Source organism: Lasioglossum baleicum, chromosome 1 (genome assembly GCF_051020765.1).
Source record: "Lasioglossum baleicum chromosome 1, iyLasBale1, whole genome shotgun sequence".
Lineage (NCBI taxonomy): Eukaryota > Metazoa > Arthropoda > Insecta > Hymenoptera > Halictidae > Lasioglossum > Lasioglossum baleicum.
Window position 1 is genome coordinate 6,491,438 of NC_134929.1, and position 27,711 is coordinate 6,519,148.

Genomic DNA, 27,711 nt, shown 5'->3' on the forward strand with positions numbered 1-27,711 from the left:
ACGAAACGGAAAACATCAAAGAAAAACTGAAAGTTGGCGGCGAGTTCATTCAGAGGAAGCTGTTCGATTGATCGGTAACTTCGTCAAGGCGGCAAAGTGTAACACAGGGGGCCATACTGTGAATGCAGGCAATTAAAACTTTTCGAAAGGCTTGGTGGTACAGAGTTGGTCAACGCTTTGGCTCATTATTAAGCAATCTGGACAACTTTTCTCTCAGCGGTCTACCCGACCCGACGGCAGACGTAGTAGTAGCTGATCAGTAAAATGAATTCGGATGGTTTGTGAAATATCCGACAAAATGTTCGGCCGGAGGAATCGATTGCAAAAATCGTGACAAAGTGTCTTGATTGCGAGCTCATTTGTGGTTCCTTAAAAGGGTTGTTAGTCTTTGATCGTTGCTAGAGTCTGTTCCTATTGACATAAGGGTTAGTCGATACTACTCATTGGCTAGAAGAGATCTAATCCTGTAGATCTTGGTGAGAAAATGCCAAAAATGCCAAAAACTAAGTTTTATTGTTAGGAATCCACTGGTTCAAAAGTTACGTGTGTTTAGAGTTCAGCGATGTTCGCCGTTTTTGACCGGTAAGTGCGCCGCCATGTTGGTTTGTATCGCTAGATGGCAGTACAAGCTCGCAGTTATGGCGGGTGCCGATAATGTAGATTCCTATATTGTCTAGATCTCGTTAATGCGAATCTCTATTTTATTATTAACTAATTGTAAATTTAAATTCGTTCGCTCATCGAGCTATAAATGTGAAGATAGATATTATTATATAGTTGGAGTTCAGTACTGATTTTTTGACGATGAATAAAAACGTTCGCAGATAATTTAGCATCGGAATGCAACTGTATCATCGCCGTTACATAAAACACTATTATTAAAAGATTTATTTAATGTTTCGTAGTTATTAGAGAACGCGTCGGGTCTCGTTATTTTCTAGACAAACTTTGCGTTTTAATCTGAGCACAGAATTTATGAAAACACGATTTTCTTAATGAATAAGATTCACAAGAACTTCGTGGCACGCCTCGCATCGATCAGATGATCAGAAAATTTCATTTTCCCGCGAGAACTCAATTACCGTCGCATCCGCGACCTCGTCTGAGAGAAAAAGAAATGATTCTCACTCGGTTTGCGACTGCACGGCGCGGCGTCCAATGAATATTTATATAGTTGTCCGAGTATTTTTTATATTTTGTTTTTCAGTGTTGTCGTGCAGTGCTGGACAAAACAATACGACACTTTATACGTTTCTATATTTTTCGTATATTTAAAAGGAGGGCACTGTATACATCCTGTGTATATTGTATATCAACTCCAGAATAAAGTGTATTAATTGTGATAATGAATTGTAGAAATGAGCTAATGTGTATATTGTCTCGTTCCATTAAGCGAAAAACAGGAAAAGGGTCAAGGTGTTCAGGAAATTACTTTTTGTTGGGGAAAGGAACTTCATCCAAAATAATATTTATAATTTCTGGAGTTGTTGAAGGTATTGGTCTTTCTTAATGCCGTTTATAAACGACGTTGCTTCGAGACTTTTGTTCGTCGCAATGAGTACTGTATGATGCAATAAAAAACAATTTTGACCTTGAGATTGAAGGTCAAGGCCAAGGATAATTTTTCGGTCCATTTTCGTAAACAGGTCTTCACCTATCTAAAAGTAGAGAATCGCGTTATAGTGGTCGCGATGTATAATTGTAATACACCCTCTAGAAGGGGTTGAGGACAGTGAAATCACTTTGTCCAGGGGTGTAGCCAATATTTCTCATAGAAATCTCGCCCCCTGCACCTGAGAAAGTGGCCGGGCGTGTAACAGGCGATAGTAAGCGTGTTTATCAGGCCATCGATCATTTCGATCTCCACGGAAGGGGCGGTAAAAATCGCTTGCAAGCCCCGGCGGGTATTTGGTGCCGGTAAAAGTTTTAGGTGGCCGGTAAACCGCATTAACTGCGCGGCGCGGCGCGGCGCGGCGGTCAGTTTAAAGCGGCCCGAGGGCCAGACGTATTCACTCCTGCAGACAAAAAGATCGTTTCCCTCCTGGTCCCCAGAGTGTTTTCCGCTTAAACGGCTCGAATTCCCGCTGTCATCGAAAAGTTTGATCCTCTAATGAGCGGCCCGCTTAAATTCATTTAACTGCGAGCAACGAATCCCACGTGATTTCCCGTCGGCCGCCGCCGCGGTCGACGAATTTAATCACCCGTAGAAACAGTTGATCGCCGTAACTGACTAACTTCGTGTCAATTCGAACGTTTTACGCGCTCGAACGGAAAACGTGCCTTCGATTAGGAACACGTTCGATTTATATGTACTTCGAAGGATCAGCTTGAAATCGAAATGCGAGGATCTTGAAAAATGTATCATGTTAACGTAGATTTACAAAACGCTAGTTTTCAATTTTCTTTTCGGCCATGAATAACGAAGTACCAAAAAGTTGTTATTCTCACATTGTAATTCCTACCAGTTACAATGTTTCAAAAATCTTCTTTGCACCTCATTTAGCAAATCAATGCTACTAATTATTCATATCCAACGTTTTTAATGAAACTGTAACGCAAAGCCGATTTATGTTCCAACACTCGGAGCCACTGGGCAGGTGGATGAATTAAAACTAGCAAACTTTCGTGATAATGTTCACTTTCGAACACACGCATCCCAGAAATCGCTGTATGCTGTCGGGTCTCGGTTGCCTCCTAAAATTTCGCATTGTCTTCCACAGCTACTTGTAACTTTGGGGTAAACAGTGCTCGAAGCGAGTCTTACCGCTTGCAGCTAGTCAGCGCATAGTAGGAACCTCAAGTTCGTTAGGACGGTGGATTCGGCTTGCAACGGTGGTTGCTATCTTACGTAGTTGACCAGCAAATATGCTTGTGAATATGCAGTGAAGTGTAGCTAATGGTAAACAGGAAGAATTTTAATTCTGGCCGCAGGTAGCTATACTGGCTTATACTAAATTCGGCTTTACCGCGGTATCGCGTCATTTAAAGGGGTAGTTGACCAGCCAATATGAAATAATTGTTTAGAGATATGTAAGCGTTTTCTTTAGAATAAGGTGCCCTTTGTTTAGTTGCCCGCCTGGTCTGTATCTTTCATTGATAGTCGTCTCGTCATCGGTTAGGCGCCGAAATTCTACCCCTAGTTTATTTCCTGGGGCACCACTTAAGTGCTACATAGCTGCGACTGTTTATGTCACGTCTTCGAGTGCCGTCTTATCGTCGCCACGGCGCGGCGCGGCGTCGAAATTCGAACTCTGTATATTTTCCGGGGTCCACTCGTGGGCCAGTTCCTCGAAGACGTTTATCTCGCGACTCGCCCCCTTTTCCCACGGATACCCCCACTCTGTGAAAATTATAAAGGAGAGGGAAAGGACGCCCTTTCTTGATTTTTAGACAACTTGTAGCGGCAGTCGAGGTTCTCACTTACAATTAGTTAGCTAGTCACAATAAAGTATTGTTTTATACCACATATCAACCTAGTCCTTCCCTTCGTGGTGAGTGGTCCTTCGAGTTCAATAAAATTAGTCGGCACACCACGTGCAAGTTTACGAGAAGCTCGAACGATCTATTGATCGACCACGAGCATCCTCAACAATAATTATTGTTTGGAAACCGTCTATCGTTGTTGCTGATCGAACATCTGACGAGCTCGGTAGCTAATGGTAAACAGGAAGAGTTTCATTAGCCGTGTGCTAGCAAAGGACTCAATCCGGGGATGGATTCTGGCCGCAGTTAGCTATACTGGCTCACACTAAATTCAGCTTTTCCGTGGTATCGCGTCATTTAAAGGAGGACACGCTTTGACGGCTGCTTCTTCAGGGATCGAGGCTTGATTAAACTCAAGATAGCTGCCGGTAACAGGTGTTCGCCATCGGCGAGCACGCTGAATCAACAGCAAACAACCTCCACGGGATGATCCCGTCTCTGTTCGGCGACTTTCCCGCCGCCACTTTCGGCGAACTTATTTGCTTTCAGGCTTCCATGACCGCAACACTGGATGAAAGGGGATTCTTGAATCCCGCCCGGGTGATTTACCGGCGCACTGCGGTTCCTGCGCCGGTTCCTCGGCATAATTAGCAGACCACCGAGTCGATCTTCTTATTCGACAGGAACATTTGGTCTTGGCTTAATTTCTCTTTGGCTCCTGGGCTTTACCGTGTCTTCGCCTCTCTGTTTCTTGTTACTCTTGTCTAGACTATGCCAGAGTAAAAGATTTTTCATTCATTCCTACCGCTCTCATGCCATGCGGACTTTGATAGGTGGAACAATGAATTTGTACAGGGTGCTTCAACATTTAAGCCAACATTTAAAACCTGGGACACCCAATAACAGTAACGTTTCTAAAGTAATACAGCCTCCGTTATTAACGTAACCAAAGAAAACATCCCGCAATAGATCTCGGTGTACTTTCCGATCACATCAAAGTGATATTTACAAAGGTGGCTCGCGCTACTTTGTTCAGTCACAGCCATTTATCGGCTTATATCGGTCCACAAACGGTACCTACATACCGCCAGCTTCGGATCCATACAAACGTCCAATGATTCCGACATTTTTATCAAATGACAACGAAGTTGAACGTCGCTTTGCCGCACGTGACTCGACTAAAATCACCGGGTTTTCGTTCGTCTGGGATCGTCGGATATTTTCCGGACTAGAAATGGCACACAATGGGATGGAAAACACAGAAGTTATAGCTTCCTCTTCTCTTGCGAAGATTCTTCAACTGATCAAAACCGTTCTATCCTTCCGCTACCCTTTTTGTTCGTTCGATAAACGAAGAATTCCTCGACGTACATGGATATCCCTCTATCTCTCTCTTTTCCTGTTTCCCTGTGACATCTTCGTCCCCGTTAGCTCGTCCGTCCTGGAAACCTACCGTGCATCGACGGTTCGTTTGTTTTAATCTTGTTTTTCTTTTTCATTTTGAGCGCAGCCGAGCATACACGAAATGCCGTCGATCGATTAATTCGGAACAAGACATTCCGTTTTTCGACAGTTTCGCTCGACGAGCGGCCCACTGTTTTTTTCAGAATGCAATTTACAACCGATTGGCCGTCCCCGTTCCCGTCACGAACGGCTCTCGGTGCAAATATACGTGATTAGTTTCCGTCGATCTCTGACAGGTTATTAGCCCGCCCCGTTGATCCTCGATTCATTCTTTATTAAAAACCCTTTGACATCCAATCGAACCATTCTATCCCCTATAATTTCATCCAATCATCTACTTCTGCATAAATTTTCACTTCTTTTCAATACAAATCTTTTATACAATATTTACAATTGGGTCGATATTTCTTGTCCTAATAATAAGTTAGAAAAACATGGAATATACGTTAAATTGCAGGGCTGAACGTCACCTCTGGAAACCAAAAATTTGTCACTTTTGTTCATGTGATCCTGTAGATTTTGGCGAGAGAATGCCGAACATCCAAGTTTTAATGTTAGGGATCCACTGATTCAAAAGTTATGCCTATGTAAATTTCAGTGATTGCAATTAAATCATTCTGTAGATATACAAAACATATATTTCAAATATCGAAATATATATTTCAAATTTTCATTAAGGGCCCGAGTAAAAAAGTATTAAAAAATGCTTTTTCCATTTTTGCATGTAATATTGTTAATTATAATTTTTGGGAAATCCTTTTTGCATATCATTTCGTAAATCAATGCTTCTAATCGATTATAAAAAATCAGACCGTTTGGTGCAATTATAAAAAAGTTATTAGCTTTTAAACTGTTAAGTATCCAATTTGTGACAGTTAAACTAACTGAATAGCTGTTTCATTGAGGATATCGGAAATACTAGAGTGTCTACACGAGATGTCATCAAAAGTATACTTTTAAAAACAGCTGTGAACGATCCTAAGCATTGCCTGAGAATTGAGGGTTAATTAGTCGTTGTAAGTGTCGTTTCTTCGCCTAATTCCGTGTAGCAGCGAAGAAAGATCTCGGAAGAAATGTGTTTTTCTGAGGCGGATCTAGAAGAAGAAAAGCGTGCGGGGATGTGTTAACCAAAGTAACATTTTCAGATCGAGGTAAACGGTTCAGCTGTTGCAAGCCTTAATTGCACGTCAGGACGATAAATTTCAACGTTGAAAGAAATCCTAGATCCGGAGCACGCACTGGTGATGGTGACAGGACCGTTCTTCGAGAAGGATAAAGGACAGGACGCTGATAAATCATGGTGTTTCGTGGCGGGGGACGGAAGGGGTCGGGCCAAGCCGGAGGTTGTATGGGATCAACCTATAGATGTTTTCGTTTCGTCCTCGACTGACACGCTTTTATCTTCCGGAAGGACTTCCAGGCTCTCGGGGATATTCCCGCAAACTGTTCGAACACGGTAATTCTATAAGAAGTGTCAACGACTTAGAAACGATTTATACTCTCGGCCAATTTACGCGAGTATAACAAATTTGTGTAGGCAGATTGCTAAAGGGCTCTGCTCTAAAACGAGACTGCACGAGCTGTTTGTTCCTCTAGGTCGGTTTTGATGCGAACTTATGTTTGCTGCTAATAAATATCAATATTCCCAACCAGAAGGTAGTCAATCCCTTGTCAGCTTTTTTTCCCCGGTAACTTTACCGAGCCGCAACTTCCGCGGCGAAGCAACCCGCGCGCACCATACGCAAACAAGTATTCCCTCTTTCCGATCATAAATAAACAAAGTCGAAAAGTTGGCTCGATGGCCGCAAGAACTGACAGCACGCCGAACTACGAAACACGGATCCACCATTCGGTTTCCGCCGAGTCGCGCCGCGCGCCGCACCGGGGGATTGGAGGTTTTCATTCCCACTGACAGCTTCTTATCTAACGCGATTCAAGTCGAAACGCTCTCCTCGCGATTGTATCCGCGGCAAAAGAAATCCAATTTAAAGTTCACTTATCAGTCACGGGAGTAACATATATCGGTAATGTTCCTCCCCGTTCGACGAGTGGCTGCCGTCCGACAATTGATCGGCCGTACGAACTTCTTCTTATTCTTCTTCTTCTTCTTCTTCTTCCCGGCCAGAAGATACATCAAAGTTCAAGATAAATCGCGTGTGGCTCGATAACGAACAGTCGGAGAGAAAGATGTTCTCTATCGGCGATACACTTCCAGCCGTGGCGTAGCCGCGTTTCCATCGATTTTTCAAAAAGACTGCCCCGTGTGAATGGGATGCCATTTATTTCGAAAGCTTATCGATATTCATTATAATCGTTGATGACGAATTTTCTCAACGTTAAAAAACGTTCTTACCATAATCTTCCTATTTTCCCATATTCTGCAAAGTTTCAGCTTTAATTCTAAAAAAATCTCATCGCTCTACCTTATTTCTATCGAAAGTTCTTTGATTTTGAATCGAGTTTCGACCAAATTGCCCACTGTGCGTCGCCGCTGTTTGGTGATTAGTTTGGGAGGGGGCGGCAAGGTAAACGGCTCGCGGTCGTCACTGAAAACCAATATGACGGCGCCCTTACCTGTCAGAAACACTGCAGATTGCTCAACTTTAAGTAAGCATAACTCCTGAACCATTGATCCTACAGGATCGAAACTTCATAATGCACTGATATTGCATCAGATTTGTATTAATAACCTCAATCCTCCAAACAAAGGTAGATAAGCTTCCCGTTTGTGGAAGCAATGATGAACACGAGATTACTGTAGACAATATTGTTAGGCTCTGAATAATTCCCTCTTTCAATTGTATAAGCTTTCCCATATTTGTCTCTTTATATAACGAGAAAACCAGGAACTGCACTAATGGATTTCTTTCAATTTCCCCGATTACTGTTCCCGGTTTGTTTTTCTGTGAAATGAAGATACGGCCCTGGCTGTTCTCGCGGGAAGCTGAAAGTATAAAAGTCGTGGAGAGTTGGAATGAGGAAGCAATCGAAGGAAGTAGAGTCGATGGGTAGAAAGAATGAGATTTATAACCGAGAACTATCTAGAAACGAGTTTATGGAAGTTTCAACTGTTAGATGAAAATGACTAAGTTACACTATGATTTCGAAGGTACACGCGAACAAAGAAATATCAATAAGAATTCTCCAAATTAACTATTCGAAACAATAGTTCGGAAACAATATAAACGTGTTAAAGAAGATTTGGGTTGAATAAATATTTTATTCTCCGATTATTCCGTCCATTTAAAAGAAGAAAAGATCTAAAAGACATTGTATCATTTCATATACGATAGATCCCTGTATAAAGCGATCAAAAAACTGTTTACAAAAACTTCATACACGTATTTTACGCCGCAGTAAATGTACAGTAAATGTTTTGTGCGTTTACTGCCCCGTAAAATACAGTCTACCGTAGCCTACAGTATTTGAAAAAAATCTTACGTGTCCAGAGAGTACGCGGAAGTTCCCCTACGTATTTTATGGTCTGCGGACCTGGGATCGCGTAACGCTTCAACGAATCCTATTTTTCGATCTTTACCGGGATGATATACAGGGTGTCCCAAAAATGTTGTATTTCCTTGAAAGGGATGATTCCGGAGATCATTTCAAGCAACATGTCCCTGTGCGTAAATATTCTCGGAGACTTTGTTAAGGAGTTATTAACGAAAGACCACGGATCTATCGGAGCACAGGTCCCGATGAATCCGTCCACAGTAGCCGCACCCTGATTCGTCAGCGGTTTTCGTTAATAACTCCTTAAGGGAGTATACTCGTTTCTCCAGGATTGCAAGGGTGCGGGATTCGCGTTCTCATTTCTCGATAATACAAAAATAGCGGTTTTCAGCGCTATCGCTCTCAAAAGTCCTATTTTTACCACGTTTTCATTAACTCGCTTTCTTGTCTGTCTGTTTGTCTGTTCGGTACAAATTTTGCAATTGATTTTAAACTTCCGATGAGCTAGATACATACTTGAAACTTAAAACATAGCTCAGAACTCGATAACAATGCAATATTAACTCGCTTTTACGCTTCACGTTTTTCGTTTTAAATCTTACACGTATTTTCATAGCTATTAAAGATATACAATCACAAATTTTCAGGACTATCTGTGTGGGGTTAGGAATCTGTATGGGGCTAGGAACAATTATTTTGTACTTTTTAGTCCGTCTTAAAAACGTGGTACATTAAAACTTTTTTTTTATTTAAATAATTTATTTTAATTTATGAGGCGTAATTTGCATTATTCGGCAGCATGTAGCTATGAAAAAATCGGACTTTTGAGGGCGATGGCGCCCTAGATCGATCTTTTATCTAGCGTTTTTGACTAATGAAAGCCCCCATTTAGTCCATTCGCCAGGAACTTTTACCTGGAAAGTATTAAACTTAACGAAATTTTGGCACGTCATTTCGGGGTACTCAGGGGAATCGAATCTGAGCTTTTTTGACTTCAAGGAAACTTGTGCTAATTATAAAACCTGTGCTAACTTGGGGAGGGGGAAAAAAAACATGATTTTTGTTACCTGTTTTTGGTATTTCGCCTATAACTCAAAAACTATGGGTCCTACGAACTTTTCCTTTTCATTTTTGAAAAGAGCATTAAATTTCCTTCGTTCAAATGACTTCGGGAATCGTCCCATTCAAGGAAATACAATATTTTCGGGACACCCTGTATGTTTCAATAATTGTGACCACAAGAAACCTAGTCAGGGTGGGGGATAAAGCTGGCGGATGTTCCTCATTCGTTCTTTTACTTGTTGGACAGGCCTTAGGCTCTATTCTTACCGAACTGTTTCTTGCCTTCGGGAGAAGAACGCAAGGATTGGCAGAATCTCGAGTAGAAACGCTTACCCGGATAAAGGAAGAGCCTGGATCCGATGACAGCCAAGGGTCGCCTCTTCCACTGGGGAAAAACCAACCCCTTCAAGACGAGCGCATACCCGCAACGACTGTATCCCGCCAGATCTGGCAATGGCGATGCGGGTCCTGCAACAAAAAGATAAAGAAGTGAAGAACTGCGGTTCTAATCAACGTGGAGGAAACCGCCGCGCCGCGCCGCGCCGCCGCGCCACGCCGCTCTACAATGTTCACCGTGATTCCCACAAAATCGAACATCCTGACTCCCAGTGAAAAGGAGAAACCGACACAATTCCTCTCATTTACAATTTTTTCCTCCTCTTTTTACACGAATCACTGTTATACGGGTTTGTAACGTGTTCTATTCACTTTTGCACGGCTTTTTTAATATGTTTTTATTCACTTTTGCATGGTTTTGTACCTTTTCGACCGGATTTTTTCCGGTTTTGTGACCTAGCAGGATCGGGAGGTTTAAAACACGTTTTTGTCCATTTCTCTGGGATTTTTGAGGACTGAAAATCGGTTTTTTAAAAAATATTTTACGATTGTCCTCTTTTTTTCATTTGTTTAGCGAAGTAAATGTTGTAGAATTTTTTTCTTTGACCTCGGATAGGTATTTTGAAAAATGATGGCTGGAAGGAGATGACTTCCCCCCTAAATATTTAAGTTAATTGATTTCAGCTAATACTAGATAGCAGATCGAATTCTAATGCGCAAGTGTTATTATCGATTATAAAGTATGTTACTTTCAGTCAGTTTCGAACATGAACTACTTTATTGTCGAACTATAGGCAAGACACTTAAATTCAAAACGAAGTCTTCCCCGTACATGCATTATGTATCCTGTCGCTCAAAAGTTTCGTGCACCATTCACCATTGAGGCGAACGAATCTTCTTCTTAATTAGCTACTGTACTTGTTTTATTCAAAATACTACACGCCGAGGGAAACTTATGTACATCCCCGTCTAAAGTTATAATTACGCTGTAAATGACTTTTAGGAGGAAAGTTTTTTAAAGGCTATAAACTTACAAATACCTGTTTACATAGTTAACATTAAAGTTCCATCGTGCAGACAGGGAAAGCTCTGTATATTGATTTTTAATATTAACTTTAAACTGGAAATAAAAATACAGAACAAAACACTTTTACGGTGTATATTCCATTATCTTTGTTTTAATCTTTATTTGATTAAAACGTTGATCTTCTTAAATCCTAAATTCAGAAACTAAAATTACATACACTAACATATGTACTAAAATGGAGTACAAACTTCCACACAAAGATTGACAAGCTGTTCATTATGCATACTAATCAATCATCCACTATTCCCCAACAAGATGGTAATACAGTTTACAGTCACTGTATCATCTGGCTCGCATGCTTTAAGCAATGTCAGCTGTTAGAGGACAATGATGAATATTAACGAGACTAGTCTTCTTCTCAAGCTGACACTCTGTTTTGAAGAAACAGCAAATTATTCACTGTTACATCGAACATACTAATATCAACACAATCAACTCTGCTTTCAGATTAACCAGTCTCATTCCTATGCTGATACGAATTAATACAGTTAGGGTTTCAAACATTGAATCTAAATCATTGTTTAAGATACAGAAGTATTTGAATACTATATTTCCCATTCTCGAAAAATTCTTTTCCTTCCCGGACCAAAAGTCCTCCATTTTTTCTTATACAATCCCGTAGATTTTGACGAGGAAACTGCAAACATGCACGTTTTAAAGAGCGGAGTTCACTCGTTGAGAAGTTATACACCTGTAAAGTTGAGCGATGTGTCAAGCGTTTTTTTTTAGCGGTAATCGCCATATTGGTGTTTACTGAACTGATCCGCTAGTTGACCAGCTCCATTTAAAGCTGAATGGACCGACCATAAAGAACCGTACATCAAGTTTTGAGGTCTCGTTGTAAAGGGGAAGATTCAACCTTCAAAGCTACGGTCGATTCACTTCCAACAAATTCGTTTTAGTGTTTTTGCAGACGTTTGAACATGCAGCATTGTCGAGAACAAAAATGTGTTCTCTGTTTTCCGTTGAAATGTGCATAAAAGTCCATTAGAAAAAATGAAAATCGGCCGAAGTTAGAGTGTCACAATCGAAAACAGGGTCGTGCAAATTCCCATTTGAAAATTTCAATGTGAAATTCCTCGTAAAAAATGTCCGATATTACCCGATAGCTATGACAGAGCCTTTGTCCCATCGATTTGTTAGCATTTCGGAAAGGTTGTTGGGAAGATTGAAAAATAGAATATATGTAAAATCCCGCGCAAAGTTCCCGGAAAGAAGATGCCAGAACAGATTTTAAATCCATGAAATTGTAATTTCCCACTGTATGCCCCGTGGCGCGAAATATTATGTGCGTGGAATTTAGTAACTTTGAGAAATACAGAGAACGTGGAATATCAAGAGGGGGGAGGGGGCCGATTTCATGAAAGCCAGCATACTAGGGCGCAATGGAAATTCTTGCGAAAAATATCAAAGGGATGTGCAATAACCGGGCGGAATTTATTAAATTTTCATTATTATACATGCATTACAAAACAAAATTCCAAGATCGTCTTTATTTCTCTCGGTTGAGGACTGGCGACGACGTTTTTAGGTTTGACTTTGTCAGCAACGATATTCTTTATCCGATACGAATGAACGTTTGCATTAATGTGTTTCCGCGTTGGTATTCACCTCCGATATTACCGAAATGCGCCGTTAAATAACACTTCGTGGCGTAAAGCATGCAAATCATCCCCCAGAGACTCTTTGTAGGCTACGTTCGCCTGACGTCATCATGTATATTTCATGGACGCGCGTGAACGTTGATACCGTTCACGAACTATTTCCGATCGTTCCACTTTTTTCAATGAACCTTTTCTTCCGATGTATTTCACCATTTACCGACTCTATTTTATGTACAGGGTGTACAAAAAATAATGGTCATCCGTCCTAGAAACTTGCCGCAAAATTGTTTATCACAAAGAAAACGGTTAAAGTTTTTCAGACGGTCTATAAAAAAATACTATTTAATTTCTTATTTGTCAATAGAAATAACTTTATTATATCAAATAATAATTAATTTGATGCAGAATCATCCCTTCCACGTTTATACAATTTTGGAACAGCCCGTAAACATACGCAAAAAATTAGTTTACGAATGTTCAAATTCGTTTTTTTAAGAGACTGGTTGACTCGAGCCCCATAGATCCTTTGAGATTTTTGTTCCTCGCTATAGGATGTAATAAAAAAATACTTGACCTTAGGAAAAGGGTCAAGGTCAATCTCGTGGTCCATTTTTTCAACTAATTTCCACCGAACCCGAAGTATAGAATTTATGGAATTTATTGTTTTTTAAATTAGAAACGCGTACTTGTACTGTACGTTTACAAGTGCAATTGATCATTCTAAAAGATCTCTGCGGTATTCGTGTCATATTACCTTATACGGCCATTTAACAACCGAGATTCGATTCCGAAGAAACGTGGTCGTTGTCGTAAGACGATTATAGAAACGATCGCGCATAGATGAAACATTGATCGAAGCTTAGATGAACACCGCTTTGCGCCGGCTGATTTAAATAGTTAACGAGGTACATAAATATTTAGCGAACGGGTAGAGCAAACTATCGCCGTTCTCCTAGGTGCGCTGGTCTCTAATACAAGGAAATTTCGGGGCTCGCAGGCCGAAAGTTGCCGGGTGGAAGTTTAGTATAATGACAAATGGAACTCGACGCGGAAGTTGGAACGGAACTAACGCGCCCCGACGCAAACGATACTTCGTCCATTTCTAAAATTACGTTCAACGGCTTGCGAGCTCCTACGTCGTGCAAAATTTCGCAGGACCCTTAATCGGTTCAAGTAACGACCGGTAAACATCCTCGGTGCGTTCCCGGCCCGGAAATTTTCCTTGTCATGTATGTCACCCGGTTTAATCGACTTCTCGCCGAACTTCTAAGACGAGGACGTGCGCTGTTATAAGTAGCCCCCTGTCGTTATCACTAGACACTGCGGATCTTCGTGCGAAACAGAAATTTTCTACAGGAATTGCGAATCACTATGTCGAAAGTTCTTCTTCTCTTTAATAACTCCAATCAGCTTGAACTCATTGATATACATATGTAATATAAATGTTACGTCCTACAAGGTGGACGTTTTAGAGAGGTACAGTATTTTTTATCGATATAAGTCCCGAACACGGGTCTGCCCAGGGACACTTATACTATTCTTTGACTTTTGCCGAACGTAGAGAAGGACAGCCGAGCTCGAGACGCCTCGGTCGCCGAGAAGTGTAAAACATAACTAATCCGATGACAAACTTCTTTATTTTTCATTATTTTTTATGGAACTTTCGCCAACTTTTTCTAATGCAAAATGATACCAAATATGAAAGTGTTCGACGCAAAGAAGGACAGCGTATGGGGTACTAATTCCTCATTATAGCAATCGTATTATAATAGTGATAACACAGTCGTGACCAAATTCCAGCAAGCAATTAATAGCGGTACTGTGTATTTCCGTGGTCTAATTTACATCGTCCACCCTATGTAGAAACGAAGTTGCAGTACTTGGCGGTAAGATGACGAATGAAGTGAGAGATGACGAAGTGCTCAACTAACGCAATTAACCTGCTGAAGGTGGCGCGGCTGGTTGGCAAGCTATTAAAAGCATAGTAACCGTGTAATAAGATCCAAGCATATCGCATAATTACCTACACTGGTAAAAGGTCTTCGCTAGACGATTCGGTGAAAATTAGAGGAATCTGATTACACCCTCGCATTCATGATTCGACGTTCCTCCACTGACGTGCAAAAGGCGGGATTACTAGGAGGCCATACCTCAAGCACTAATTAAGAAGAATCTTTAAATTAAAAACGTGCCATGTACTATACAAGTACAATTAATTTAATACATTAATCGACAATAAAAAAGTGGTAGAATTTTAAAAAATGTTACTTTTGTTAAAATATCTATTGAACGTATGATACGAATGAACAAATATTTTTGGGAATTTATTGTAGCCTCTTTATTAGGCACGTCATCCGCATACAGCTTTTTATGCTTGCGTTAATTTTACAGGATTTCAGAAGTTTTGTGTTACGTTTTCGATTACGTAATAATTCCTAAGTGATAGTTGTGCCACAACATAAATACTCAATGGTATTCTTTTATGGCTACCAGCGTTTGAACGTGGATTAAATGTCGACGTTTAAACGTCGATGCCTAACTTCGAAGAGATTAGCAATCGTTTTATTATGCACGTCTTCTCCGTCAGGATGACATCAATTACAAGTTTAAATTCGGTGAACCGCGTCTTCAACTTTTTTACTAGATAGGCAAGTCGTCGTCGAACGATCATTCGAAAATATCGGATTCGTTCGCGAAGCTTCCATTCAACCCCTTTCCAAATGTTCATTTGAAAATACTCGTCCTGAAAAAAACTCGCGGACCACTCGCTCGAAATATGTCCTGGTGTATTCTGTACACTATCGATTCATTCGCCAATTATTCGTTTTCAAGCATTCGGGAATTTCCTGAACGATTTACCAGTCACAATTGGTCAAGTCGTTGTTGAACTTTTAGCGGACAACTATTTGAGGTGTATGTACAATTTCGATGATCTTCAATATTCGCAATACTATTCACGGGCAGACTCGTCGCCATGCAAACTGTCGGTTACATCAAAATTAAAATACGACAATTCTTAATACCTTCGCTATCGAACCAGACTACATAAAAATTCTAGAAAATCGAAACAATTCATTTAACGAGACAGTCATTCTTCGTAATAAATAACGATTGTAATATGAAGCATTAAACCATAACTTCTATTCATAAAATCATGTAATTTAGCAACAAAGAAGATATAAGCTACAAGAGACCATTGAAACATTTCATCAATTTTTAAAATCTCGATACATGCAATTGAATATCGGTGAAATGATTGTTTCATTATTCAAAGATTTCTTTTATTCGCGCCACTAGCTGGAGTAGAGGAAATTCAAGCCGTATTCTAATTAACAACTTTTCATATCTGTTTTTAAAGGTATGCCGGACTTTTTAAATTGTACCATTCGTGCGGTCCCATTCTTTGAATATGAACATGATATTCCTCAGCGATCGAAACGAACGTATCGGATCCAATAATCCCGAGACCGGGGATTAAGAGCGTAAGTCAGGTAACAGAAGTTTTTAACAGGCCGGTTTGAAGTTTCAGAAATATTACTGGAATACCTTTCACGGCTGCATTATTACTTGCAAAATCGATTTTAAGTTTCCAGAAGTTAACGCATGGTCCCGCTGTAAGTTCCGCGGTGGTGGGAATTACTTCTAATTTGAATGAGACAGTCGAAGTGTAAAGTAGTTTCGGACAAGTTAGAGTTTTAACATTTAGTTTCGTGGCATATTCAAATATACCGCCGCATGCCGCGCCGCGCCGCGCCGTTCGATACACTTGTTTTATGTATCGGGTTGGCAAGAAAGTAATTTCGGTATTTTAACGTGCAATAAAACCCAATTCTTTTCGTTCGATGACCCTTTGCCATCTTTCTGGTAGCTTCAGAAATATGCGCTCATAAAACTTCTGGTCCTTATCGGGCAGAAACTGATCCAAGTGCGATTTCAGGGCATCGTTATTAGTAAAAGTTCATCGCTCGAATAAAAAAATTGGGTTTTATTTCACTTCAAAATACCGCAATTACTTTCTTGCCAACCCAATAACCTCAAATATCTTTGTTGTTTTCAAAGATACATTACATGTCTCGAGGACAAAGTTGAATGGTAATAAAATACGATAAAAAAACTGTTTAAAAACCACGCTTATATTAAAATGCACTAAAAAGGAGAGAATAATTTTCTTCTTGGTTCTCCATGTAATTAGAACTTTTTTCCGAGCGCCTATATTAGAAATTTAAAATGGACGTTTCGTATAAATGTATAAAATTCGCAGTCCAGTGACGATGTTCCGTGTATTCAACGAAGGGGATGAGACGAAATCGATTGTTCGGAAGTATTGATGTTCGTTGAACAAAGAGGAAAATTGTTGTAATATAGCTTGTTTGAGGATTCCAGCACAGTTCGAGGAAGTTCTGCCTCGTATCTTAATTAAACTTTTCCGTTCCTGGTCGCACTTACAAAGCTTCCGGGCCATTATTTCCTACTGCAATAAAGCTCGCCATGGAAAAAGGAACTAAACCATAAGAATCAAAGTCTCGAATCGCGGTAACTCTTGTGAGATTTTTATTTCACTCGAGAGTTGTTGTTGGATATATAAAAGGCTACTGCAAAATTTTTCAGCATACAATTATTAACATGTAGTAATTAATTAATTACTACATATTTAAGGCGTTGCCACACAGAAAGTGATGAAGATCATTTAGGACAGTGGAATGTAATTTGATAATTTGCAAATAAGCAACGAATTCAAGAAGAAATGTCTACGAATTTAATTCGAAAAAAATGTTCGGTTACTTATAATCCTTCTTTGTAACCAATACGATTTTAGTCGATGAAATGCTTGTTATTCCATGATTCTTTTTCTTTTTTGTTATAACAGTTAGGGTCCCTGCTGACAAGTGTGCTTACCCTTTCGATCGTAGTCTTCTTGTCGTGTACGCTATTATCGTGGGTGACTTTGGGCCATAATTCTCCCAATGAATCATTTCAGCCGTTATATCCGCGAGTTGCCGAGATAAGTAACAACACGTTACGATAATCCGGTTAGCTGGAGGGCGACCGTCGAATTCCCCGGCGTTAATAAAACAACTATCAATTTCATTCGAGAGCGGGCTCGTTGTCGTCGGTTTTCGAAATTTAATGGCGCGTTCGCGTGCGCCTTCTCGCCGTTTCAGAAATACGAAACGCGATGCCGCGGCGGCGGCGGCCCAGTTCACGCGTGCCACAGTAATTATAACGTTATTGCCGCTATTAATGAGCAATTTCAGGGCTTCTGTGCCGTCGCGCAAAGCCTCCGTAAACTCGAAGTACATTATACAAAGTTGCCTTATACAATTTGCCGGGCTAATTAAGTTAAAGTGTTATGTCGCGCGTGGCTACGTGATACCCGGCCGCCGCCGCGCCGCGCCGTTGTCGTCGCGTCATCGTCGACCCGACGGACCCTTTTTCAACCTTCCGGTGTGTACTGAAAAACCCTTACAAAGTCACGCCGCGCCGGCCGACGACGTGTTTTATGGAGCTTCGTACATACAACGCTACACAAACCCGGCAAACCGAGTTTTCTACTTCGCCGAAGTTGTTTGAAGTCTTTTAGAACTCCGTGGATTTCTTCGGTGAAATGTACCACGTGATTTTAAGTCGGAACTTTCTGAATCGCGCAAGCCGAGAATTAGACGTGTAATTACTAGGCTAGGGATCTTGCGCCATTGCGCGGCAAATCGGCCAAGCAATAGTAAAAGGCCAGGCAATAGATATTATTAACGCTAGAACTGTCGAGCACAAAACCCGACTGATTTACATGGTGAGTCAACTAAAGCTATGTTCACGCTGCGCTGCAGCAATAACGAGCAACTTTTAGTTGATTTTGCATGTATGTGCAGCGTGTATAAACAGTAATGGTCATGCCAAAAATACGCATGCCAGTCTTCTCGGTGGGTAGAAGGTATTGATGTAAAAACAAACTTTGACAACAATTTTCTTTGTTATAAACAATTTCGCGGCAAGTTTCTTTTACAAATGTCCACCGATCCAGAGGTGTAGATTCACGTGCTTTATCTTAGATCCTGTGGTTTCAGAGTCGTCAGAGGAGGGGAGGTTATACCGGACGCGTGGAAGGGGAAGGTAGAGTGGGGACACAAGTGTTAATCCGACGACTCTGTGGGGTTCTACTATTTCTTTGTGACCTCGCCGACTTGAACATTCTTAAAGTGAAATTTAATGGAATGAAAGTAAACCTTTCCTCGACGAGAGCGCAAATACTTCAGACTGATAGAGTAAGTAATTACTGGACCCGGGATCTTTGTGCAGATTCCCATTTTCACAGATTATTTGCAAAACCTAGAAAAAGAAAAGATTGAAGTGTCTTCGATGTTCGTTAATCTGAGCTTTCTTCGCATTTTATAGGTTTGCAAATAAATTGGTCGAGGAGAGTCATCGCAGCATCTTCATATTTTCGAAGAGTATCAATTTCGTAGCAAGGGTGCGCCAGAAAAATGGAATTACGATAGAAACTATGCGCCTGGAAATACATACACGTGCGGTATTCGTATGCAGCACCGTGTACCACTTTGCCCCGCAAAATCTGTTACAGAAATTTACTAACCACCTAGTTGTAAGCCACCTAGTTGGCAATAACTTCGCCAAGGTACCTCCGGCTGCCGATCGATCCTTAAGTTACATAGAAACGCGGGAGCTGCACCGAATGCGCAACTGTCTTCTTCGAGGCATGCCTTCAATCATATACAACGGGGTCGTGCAGTGTCGAGGTAGTCCGCGAAACTTCGACCGAAAGTTCCTAATTTCACATGGACAGTCCCGACCAGAAACTCTTTGAGGTGATATTGTTGTGCGACGCGTGAAGGAACGCTTTGGCCTCGATTCGATCGCGCGGATCACACGAACCGCCGGCGCTTTTGTCCTCTGGCGACAACGTGTTGGCCTTTGTATAGTCTCGAGTTAACTGTACATTTCATGCATTTTTATGCGACACACAATTGCGTCACAACAAACAGAAAGTTTAATTACGTTCAACCAGTTAAGGGAGTACTACAGAGTCTAGTCGCAGCATTCAGGAATTCATTTCAAGAAAATTATCGTACGATGTATGTTTCGAGTAGTAACACAGATTTGTTTGCATTAGTTATTTTTAATAATATTTTCATGAAACGTTCACCAACACACTTGTGACATTCTCCCGATTCAAATGAGTCCAAACACGATGCAATTCCGTGCATATTTACTCGTTTAATCCACGGTGCAGTGGAGCCTCCATTATCCGAACAAATCAGGGGGACTGTAGGGGTGTGGGGTTTACATGTAGGCTGAATGAACATGAGAAATCACATGTCGGTTCGGATAATCGAGGTTCTACCGCATGGTGAATGTAACGAGTAAATACGATCCGAATTGCGTCGTGTTTTGGTCTCCTTTTAATCGGAAAAATGTCAGAGATATATTGGTAAATATTTCATAAAAGAATGATGAAAAATAACAAAGTTCTGTCACTGTATGTCTTGTTTCTAGGTTCGATGCTGGAGCTACGAGATCCAACAATGACGTGTGTACACGATGTAAGTGACATTTCCGTACCATCACTTTCAAGCCGATTTAGGAGTGCTTCGCAACCTCGTATTTAGCATCACTGTTAATGTCTTTCGCATCAAAATTAATATGCGCAAATGTACTGCACTGCGTACATCTATTATTTCACGTAGGAGCTAATAAAACATTTCGGCCCGGTCCAGATAGACTATAACGACCGTTATGTGTCCATTGTTTTAGCTGTTGGTATCCAAGGCTGTTAAATACCTCGTAACATCCTTTGTTACACCTGCAATGGGTATTCGTCGCGACACAAAGTACCGCACGAGTATTGCGCATATGTCCATTTACGTTCGCAGGGCCGTGCGCAAGAATTCATCGATAACGAGCAAACGAGCAACATCGAAATTCTCGCGCGTAATGAATTCTGTTTCGTCCAACGACACATTAATCAGGGTAATGGAGACCCGATCTTCGGCCGCGCGCATTGCAAAACGCAGCCAGGTTATCGCGATAGCAGCGCGCACAGCTCATTTGTTGTTTGACGTTTCCGGTGACGCGAAGTTGATAAACCAGAGAACAATTGACAGTACGCATGAATATTACAACGCGGATGCCTGCGGGGCACATGCTAGTCGTCAATCTGCGAACGTAACGTCCGCTCGAATTATGTCAGTAGCGGGAATGGACTGACCCGTTCTACGGCCCGAAGAGATATTGGTCAAGATCCTTGATCTCAATTAAGTACCATGGAATTACTTTTCTTTGCTTTCTGTGATCAAAACCGATTTTGCCTCTTTTTTACGTCTCAGAATTTTTAAGATTATGGACTATTGGAGCGAACGTACAAGTGTCTTTTGCGAACGTTGGCACGAACTAAAGCTTTATTAATAATTTGTTGCATGTTCCCAACCAGTTGGAAATTTAATAAAATTAAATTTACACGCCGTATATCAAATCATTCTAACTTTTCAGGCAAGGTCAAATCGTTTGGTTGAATTTTTGAAAAATTATTCACTCACACAAAAGGTGTATGAATAGATATTAACAGGAGTCACTGTATATGAATAACGTTGTAATCGAGGTGCTGAAGGGATCGACCAACAATACAGGTGTTGTCACACGTGCGTCGCGTTTGACGACCTTCGAGTCAGTAAATTCATGTAGTCAGGGGGACGGGCAGCCACCGGGCCAACCATGTTTAACCATAATAACCGCTAACGACTGAGAGTTTCCACGATGGAACTGCAGGGAACAGGACGTTCATCTTGCCATGGAAAACGACCCAAGGGCTGGGCGAAGCTGAAACGTTAAATGTCGATTACAGACTGGTCGACAGCTCGGAATTTCGCCTGGAAAGTTTCACCAGTTACGCAGAGTTAACTAGTCTGTCTTATTGTTAGGCTTGCACTGATCAATGGTGTTCCCTTTGACGGAGAAACCACGTCAGAGTCTGAGAATGGGAACAAATATTTCTCGCAATGCCAGAGTTGACGCAGTTAATAAACGTATCTTTTATTTGTGAAGATTAGAATTTCTAAAAAATCGTTTGGGTAAACTTTATTTTACCGGGCTGAAAATTTGTGCCTTTCTGGTATAAATTATGATGTATTCGGTATGTAATCCAGTAGATTTAGCAACAAAATTGAAAAATAATTCGCAGCGCAAAGGGTTAATACTTTAATACTTATCAAATTCTACGAACATGAACGAACGGAACAAACAGCACACCTGTGATTATAACAATCGAGACCAGATAGAACACTTTGAAATGCCACTGATATTTAATATTGCTCGGCAAATGAATGTTATAAACATTCGTGAAATGGTAACGTTGAGAAGCAAGGCCAGTTAAAACAAAAGATCAGAAGGAACAAAGCGTGATCGGGAATCAAACTATGTATTCGGGGTTGCCTTTTCAGTCGAACTCCGGTTATAAATACGAGATTTGACTATTGTGGTACACGACTGATTTCGAATATAGCTCGCCAAATTCGTTTTAAGCAAGCGTTTGAAATGCGGCAGAGCCAGCGGTCGCGTACTATGAATTTACAATAATGCGCGTGGACTTTATTGTCACGTTGCCTCGCGCGATAGACGATCTTCATGTTAATGTTTCACCACGATATTCGAACGAGATTATCGAACGTGACTTTTCGAGTAATTTCGCGTATGCATAGCGAATGTTTTGCATCGAGTTTGACGATGTTTGCCACCCAGATATTGTCGAATGAATGTTTGTGTTTGAGAGAGTTCGAGGCCTTCTCTTTGGATTTCATGAAAACTTTCGGCTTTCGCAAATGAACGTTACCAGTTCACTTCACCTATTTCGAGTTATTTATGTGTTTCGATATTTGAAGATTCTCCAATCGACAATCGGTTGTAAACACTCGCTTTTGTGGGGAATTTATTCAATAACATAATCTTTTCGGATATTATTATATCGTAAAAACAGTGAAGAACTGAATATGACGTGAGGGGTAGGTTAGCGTCGGAAAGATGGCGGACTGTTCGAGGTGCGGCGCACAGAGGGCAATTTGGTCGAAACTCGATTCAAAATCAAAGAACTTTCGATAGAAATGAGGTAGAGCGATGAAATTTTTTTAAAATTAAAGCTGAAACTTTGCAGAATATGGGAAAAATAGGGAGATTATGGTAAGAACGTTTTTTAACGTTGAGAAAATTCGCTAAACTTGCACAATTTCGAGAAAATTGTGGTTTTCCCAATGCCTTAGACTGTTTACTAGCGTAAGCACCTTTAGGAGACGTTGCAGAATGGAGGGGATGACTCCGCGACTACTATCGAGGCGCTACCGTAGTTCTGGACAAGCCTCTTTCGTACGATGAACCGCATGCCAAAAATTGAATTAATGAAATGTTTGATTTGACTGCGTTGAGTTTGCGAGTGTCTACCCTGGGCAAGGGTTTATGACCGCATTGTTCCACGAGCCAGAGGTAGGAACTGGTGCTTACGGGACCCACACTATTGACTCCGGGCTAATATACCCGTACACCCGTTTGGAATTTTGAGGGCTTAAGTTTAATTCCACGATGAAAATGTTCTACGAAATAGGTTCTACATTCAAATGTGGAATTTCATTTTATTGCTCGAATATCACTTTTACATAATAATCGCAACAAATAAAAGATTTCTATGGGTTCAGTTTTAATCGTGTGATAAATAGACTGCGGATTGCGTGCATTTGTGACAAATATGGGTCGAAGTAACCAGGGACCATAAATACGAATACAATTAAATCTTTCTTTTTCACTGAAATCAAATTTGATTCGTTTGTAACGAATATTGAAGCATTGAAACAAATGTAGCCATATTAAAAATATAAATTTTCTTTTCTCTTCTACGACATTTTTCGGGATAAAGATATTTTGATCACCTGTAACTGTAAAGAAAATGATACGGCAAGGGGTTAACAAAGGCGAGGAGAACATTTCCGCAAAGGAAAAAGTAACTTCAAACGATTTCAAGAATCATATCGTTGAATTGAAGGAAGTACAACATTTTTGAGTCACCCGGAAAGTGAACTTTTCTATGAGAACTGGGGTACGCTCGTTACGAATTTCGCGGTAAGAAAAATAATTTCGTTGCGAGCGCTTATTTAATTACAGTCTCTAGAGGGATCGATATCCTTTGGGCTAACAAGGTTCTATGTCGTTCGAGGGCAGGGAGATGTTCCAGTCACCGGTGTGAGCGTGCATCTAAGGTGGCAGGCAATTAGTAACATTATTTGATGGGCAAACAGCGATTAACCATTCCGAAGTGCTAGAGGGATAGCGAAGGGTAGAGTGGAGGGTAACTGAGACTTTGTTAAGGTTATAGTCTGGACCGGAGATTGTGCAGAGCTACCGTCGACTCCGCACTGGGCTTAGTGGAAATGAGATACTCGGTTACCTCGTGCAATTGTTCGCAATTGTGCTGTCGATCCTTCCATTCAAGAACGAGATGGATAATTGTTGCACTTCAACGAAAAACGTCTTTCACGACCGAGCATTATACTTAAACAGTTTTTTGTAATATTTTAAATTGAAATAATTTTGTTAGAGTTGCTCTCTACAACTTTTTTATATGAGATTTATTTATTTATTTATAAACGGACCGAAGCACTCCTTCCATCATTTCAATATACCGTTCCACTATTCATTCGTTCTTTTATAAATTTGATTTATGTTTTACCCCAATATCTTAATTAATTAAGCAATGGCTTAAAAATTGATATTTTTTACACAAATCATCATAGTACACAGTGAACCTAAGATTATTTCGTATCTCGTACTCGATAATTTTCAAAGTATTGTTGAATGGGGCACGTCTGTAGTCTATACACTAATACTGTTCATAGTCGACTGACTGCTTAAACAATGTGTAGAATACATCCTTGCGAAATAAAAAGAAATGTGCCACAGTACACATCCGAAAACGAAAAGAAAAGTAGAAGCAGTAAACCAGCCGCGACGCGACGCGACTAGCGAGAACCTATCATTATTTCGGCCACTGTTTTGAATTACAGGTTCCGCAGATCGATCTTTCGTCGAATTTATGACTCACCTGACCGATTTGAGCCGATTAAATCACGTAGTCAACTATAACGTGGTAATAAGTCATTACATTGCGCGGACGCGACGCGACGCGACGGTGGAACCATTGTCACGCGTTAATCGGTCGATCGACTAACAGCACGGTTTAATGCGACCGAATTCCTCGCGGTGAATGGCGGTCACCGGAAATCGGATGTGTATTGTTCAAGATAGCTTTACGCGACGCTGTAGCCAGGCTGCTTGCTATGCAAGCTTTCGCGTGTCACGTGTAAATCATAAAAACATGCTTGCCGAAAGAATTACGAGCTTCCGCAAAGCAGAAAAGTTCTATTACGAAGATTACGTGGATTACCAAGAACGAGAAAGTAGAATTCTCGAGTTAACGTTCTACAGAACAATTGTGCAAGTTCTATCAGTTTATTCGTGGAACATCTGGTTTCATAAGTTTTTATACAGGGTGTCCCATGAATGTTGTACTTCCTTGAAAGGGATGACTCCCGAGATCAGTTGAAGTAACTATTTTTTCTTCGCGGAAATGTTCTCCGCGGCTTTGTCGAGGAGTTATACATATTAACGAAAAGCACGGACCAATTAGCAGCGTATCTATCAACTTTAAAAAAGCGTTGAGAATTCTCTAAAAAATCTCTAAAAAATTAATTGAATTTAGTGTAGTCCAATTCACAATACACGTCTAACAGCATGATAATTTCAGCATTATTTGTTTTCGTTAAGAATTTTCAGTTAGATTAAGAGAGATTATTCATTAAATACCGTAAATGTATGTTCCACGGAAACATAATAATTGTCTTGGGAAAATTACAGTTGTCAGCATTGATTTAAAATGTGGTCGACACTCGATTATAATGAATATACTTTCGAAGATCGACGTTAATATTTGAATAGTCTGGAATGAATCTGGGTAAAATGATGGGGATCGATCAAGCAAATTAATCCGATTAACTTCCCGGTGCAGTTTACCGTTCCGTTTGAGTTATACATGTATACTTATCGGTATTTTCCAATGCGCATGTAATTAGCTCGATTAACGCGCCTAATTATACGCTTGTAAATGATCGACTGATGACCTCGTTTTAATGGACTCCGTAATTAGAGTTTAGCATAAAGGTGCCGCATCCTCTCAGTCATGGTAATTTCGTTGAATCTACAAAGCTATTTTTTCAATGGAGAACTCCTCTCTAATTTATTCACATTTTCAAACGGTTCTCTTTTCCTACCCCTTTTTGTCATAAAAACTTCAATTCTTTTCGTCTTAATTTTACAGTTTTTCGACACACTTAATCAATCTTGATTAAGATTTTAATCGATTAATGTCCAACTATGATTGTATGTATACATATCAATCTTTATGCAGATTTTAAAGATAAAGATAACGACTGTTGTGTGTTTACTCACAGTGTTTCTCACTTAATCGTACACAGTGATCAAGTGACCAAGTTTTAAGCACATTGTTAACGACAACATGTGCTAGCAGAACTAACACACAATGTATTCTAATGATGCATTAGATTTCACATAAAACACGGTATGCAGAAACTAGTAATTTCACAGTGCGCGTTTTTTTGACGACTAGCTGAAGACCCAACGTGTGCGAAAGTTGCAAGAGGACTGTTGGAAACAGGACATTATGGCCTGTATTTCGGAACAGATGTTCTTATCCATGTGCTCGATCGGCAAAAAAAAATATTCGACATATGAAATGGTGTGTCGTTCACCCTTCGTCTGATGATTGTAGGTTATACGTATACAGGGTGTCCCTGCTAACTTGATTAGCCCGAATAACTATTAACACGTTCCGTGCCAAGCCGTTTTTCCTCGACTTTCCATTTAGGCCATTCGATGTATTGACTAAAGATCGATATACATATTATCTTATCACACATTATTGTATTACCTCATCAATCCATAAGTAATTGAGCCGTTAATTTTGAAAGTGGCTCAAGTCCATTCTTGGTAAGAAGACACATATTATTCACTTAATAATTGCCATTATTTTCATAGGAATTGTATAAATTTAATTCTCTTACAATAGATACAAAAATGGTCAGGTTGTTTGGTCCGATCATAAAAAAGTTATACTGTTTTAAAATGCGTACAAATACTTTCGTGGTTCCCTGTATGCCTATATTCCATTTTTCGAAACCAATTTGTCGGTCGCTTGTAATTATTGCCGGTACTCGAAACCATTTCACTTGAAAAAATGATTGTTACGACCCTTTTCCATTTCAGTTCTAACGGCTATGGTCCCCGTCCAGATTACATCCTGGCCAATAAGAAGACAAGGGTGCGCAGTGTCGGAAGTGTAGGTGTACACGTGAAATTTCGTTACACGGTCACTGTTTCCATGTCGCGGCCGAGGGGTTTGAAAATTTAAAGGGTACAAATGAGAACTGGCGCGCGAACGCGCCCCATTCGACGCGGCAGCGCTTCAACCGACAGGGGCGCAACTCTCTCTCTCCCTCACGGTTCTCCACGGAGACAACAGACAATTTTTTTTTCCATTTCGCCCATTTTTTTCAGCGTCACACAGTGTTTCAAGAGACCGTGTTCGCTTGTGATACTTTTTTCCACCGACCTAGCCCCAGCCGCCCTTGCAACCCCTTAGCTCCGCAAACAGCGAATAACGCGCAGGGCTTCTTCTTTTTGTTTTTGTCGATTTTTGTTTTTTTTTCATGATGTCACTTTGCCGGATTACTATTTGTCGAAAGCTCGTTCTCCCCTCTTTCGCGGCGCAACTTTTCCTGCAGCACAATGGAGACTTTTGGATTCTCCGCGACTTTCGTAAACTCGAGTATAACCGAACAATGGAATTTTTAACAAGTTCACCTCGATGAACCCTTGCTCCCGTCGTTCTTGGAAAACTTCGCGTGACTTGTCGCATATTAGCGTTACGAACGATAAAGTTTAATTGTCATTTAAATTGCTTGTCTACGCTTCTGTCTGTAGGGCAGTTTTTGTTTATAGTACAATTTTTCAGGGTGGTTTTTACTTTTGACATAGTTCTTAGTTAGTTTCGTCGAGGTCTGCTTTGAAAAAATCTAACATCCACGTATTTTTAGCTATTTAATTTTTTTAATAAACTCTCGGTGTAGTTTTTAGTTGTGACAAAAATTTTCTTACTGTTTATTTCTGATAAATTAATAAAGAATAGAGTAGAAATAGACATTTATTTTCTTTCTTGGT

At 40.5% G+C, this 27,711-nt stretch overlaps 1 protein-coding gene across 4 annotated transcripts in view; it reads right to left on the reverse strand.

Moving 5' to 3' along the window:
* The window catches only part of Phlpp (PH domain leucine-rich repeat protein phosphatase), a 189,151-nt gene that overhangs the window by 48,993 nt on the left and 112,447 nt on the right, over positions 1-27,711 (reverse strand). For all 4 annotated transcript variants that reach the window (XM_076427016.1, XM_076427010.1, XM_076427002.1 and 1 more), the window contains one exon: positions 9,736-9,870. In XM_076427016.1, the coding sequence (XP_076283131.1) occupies positions 9,736-9,870 (135 nt within the window). The remainder of the gene's footprint in view (positions 1-9,735; positions 9,871-27,711) is intronic.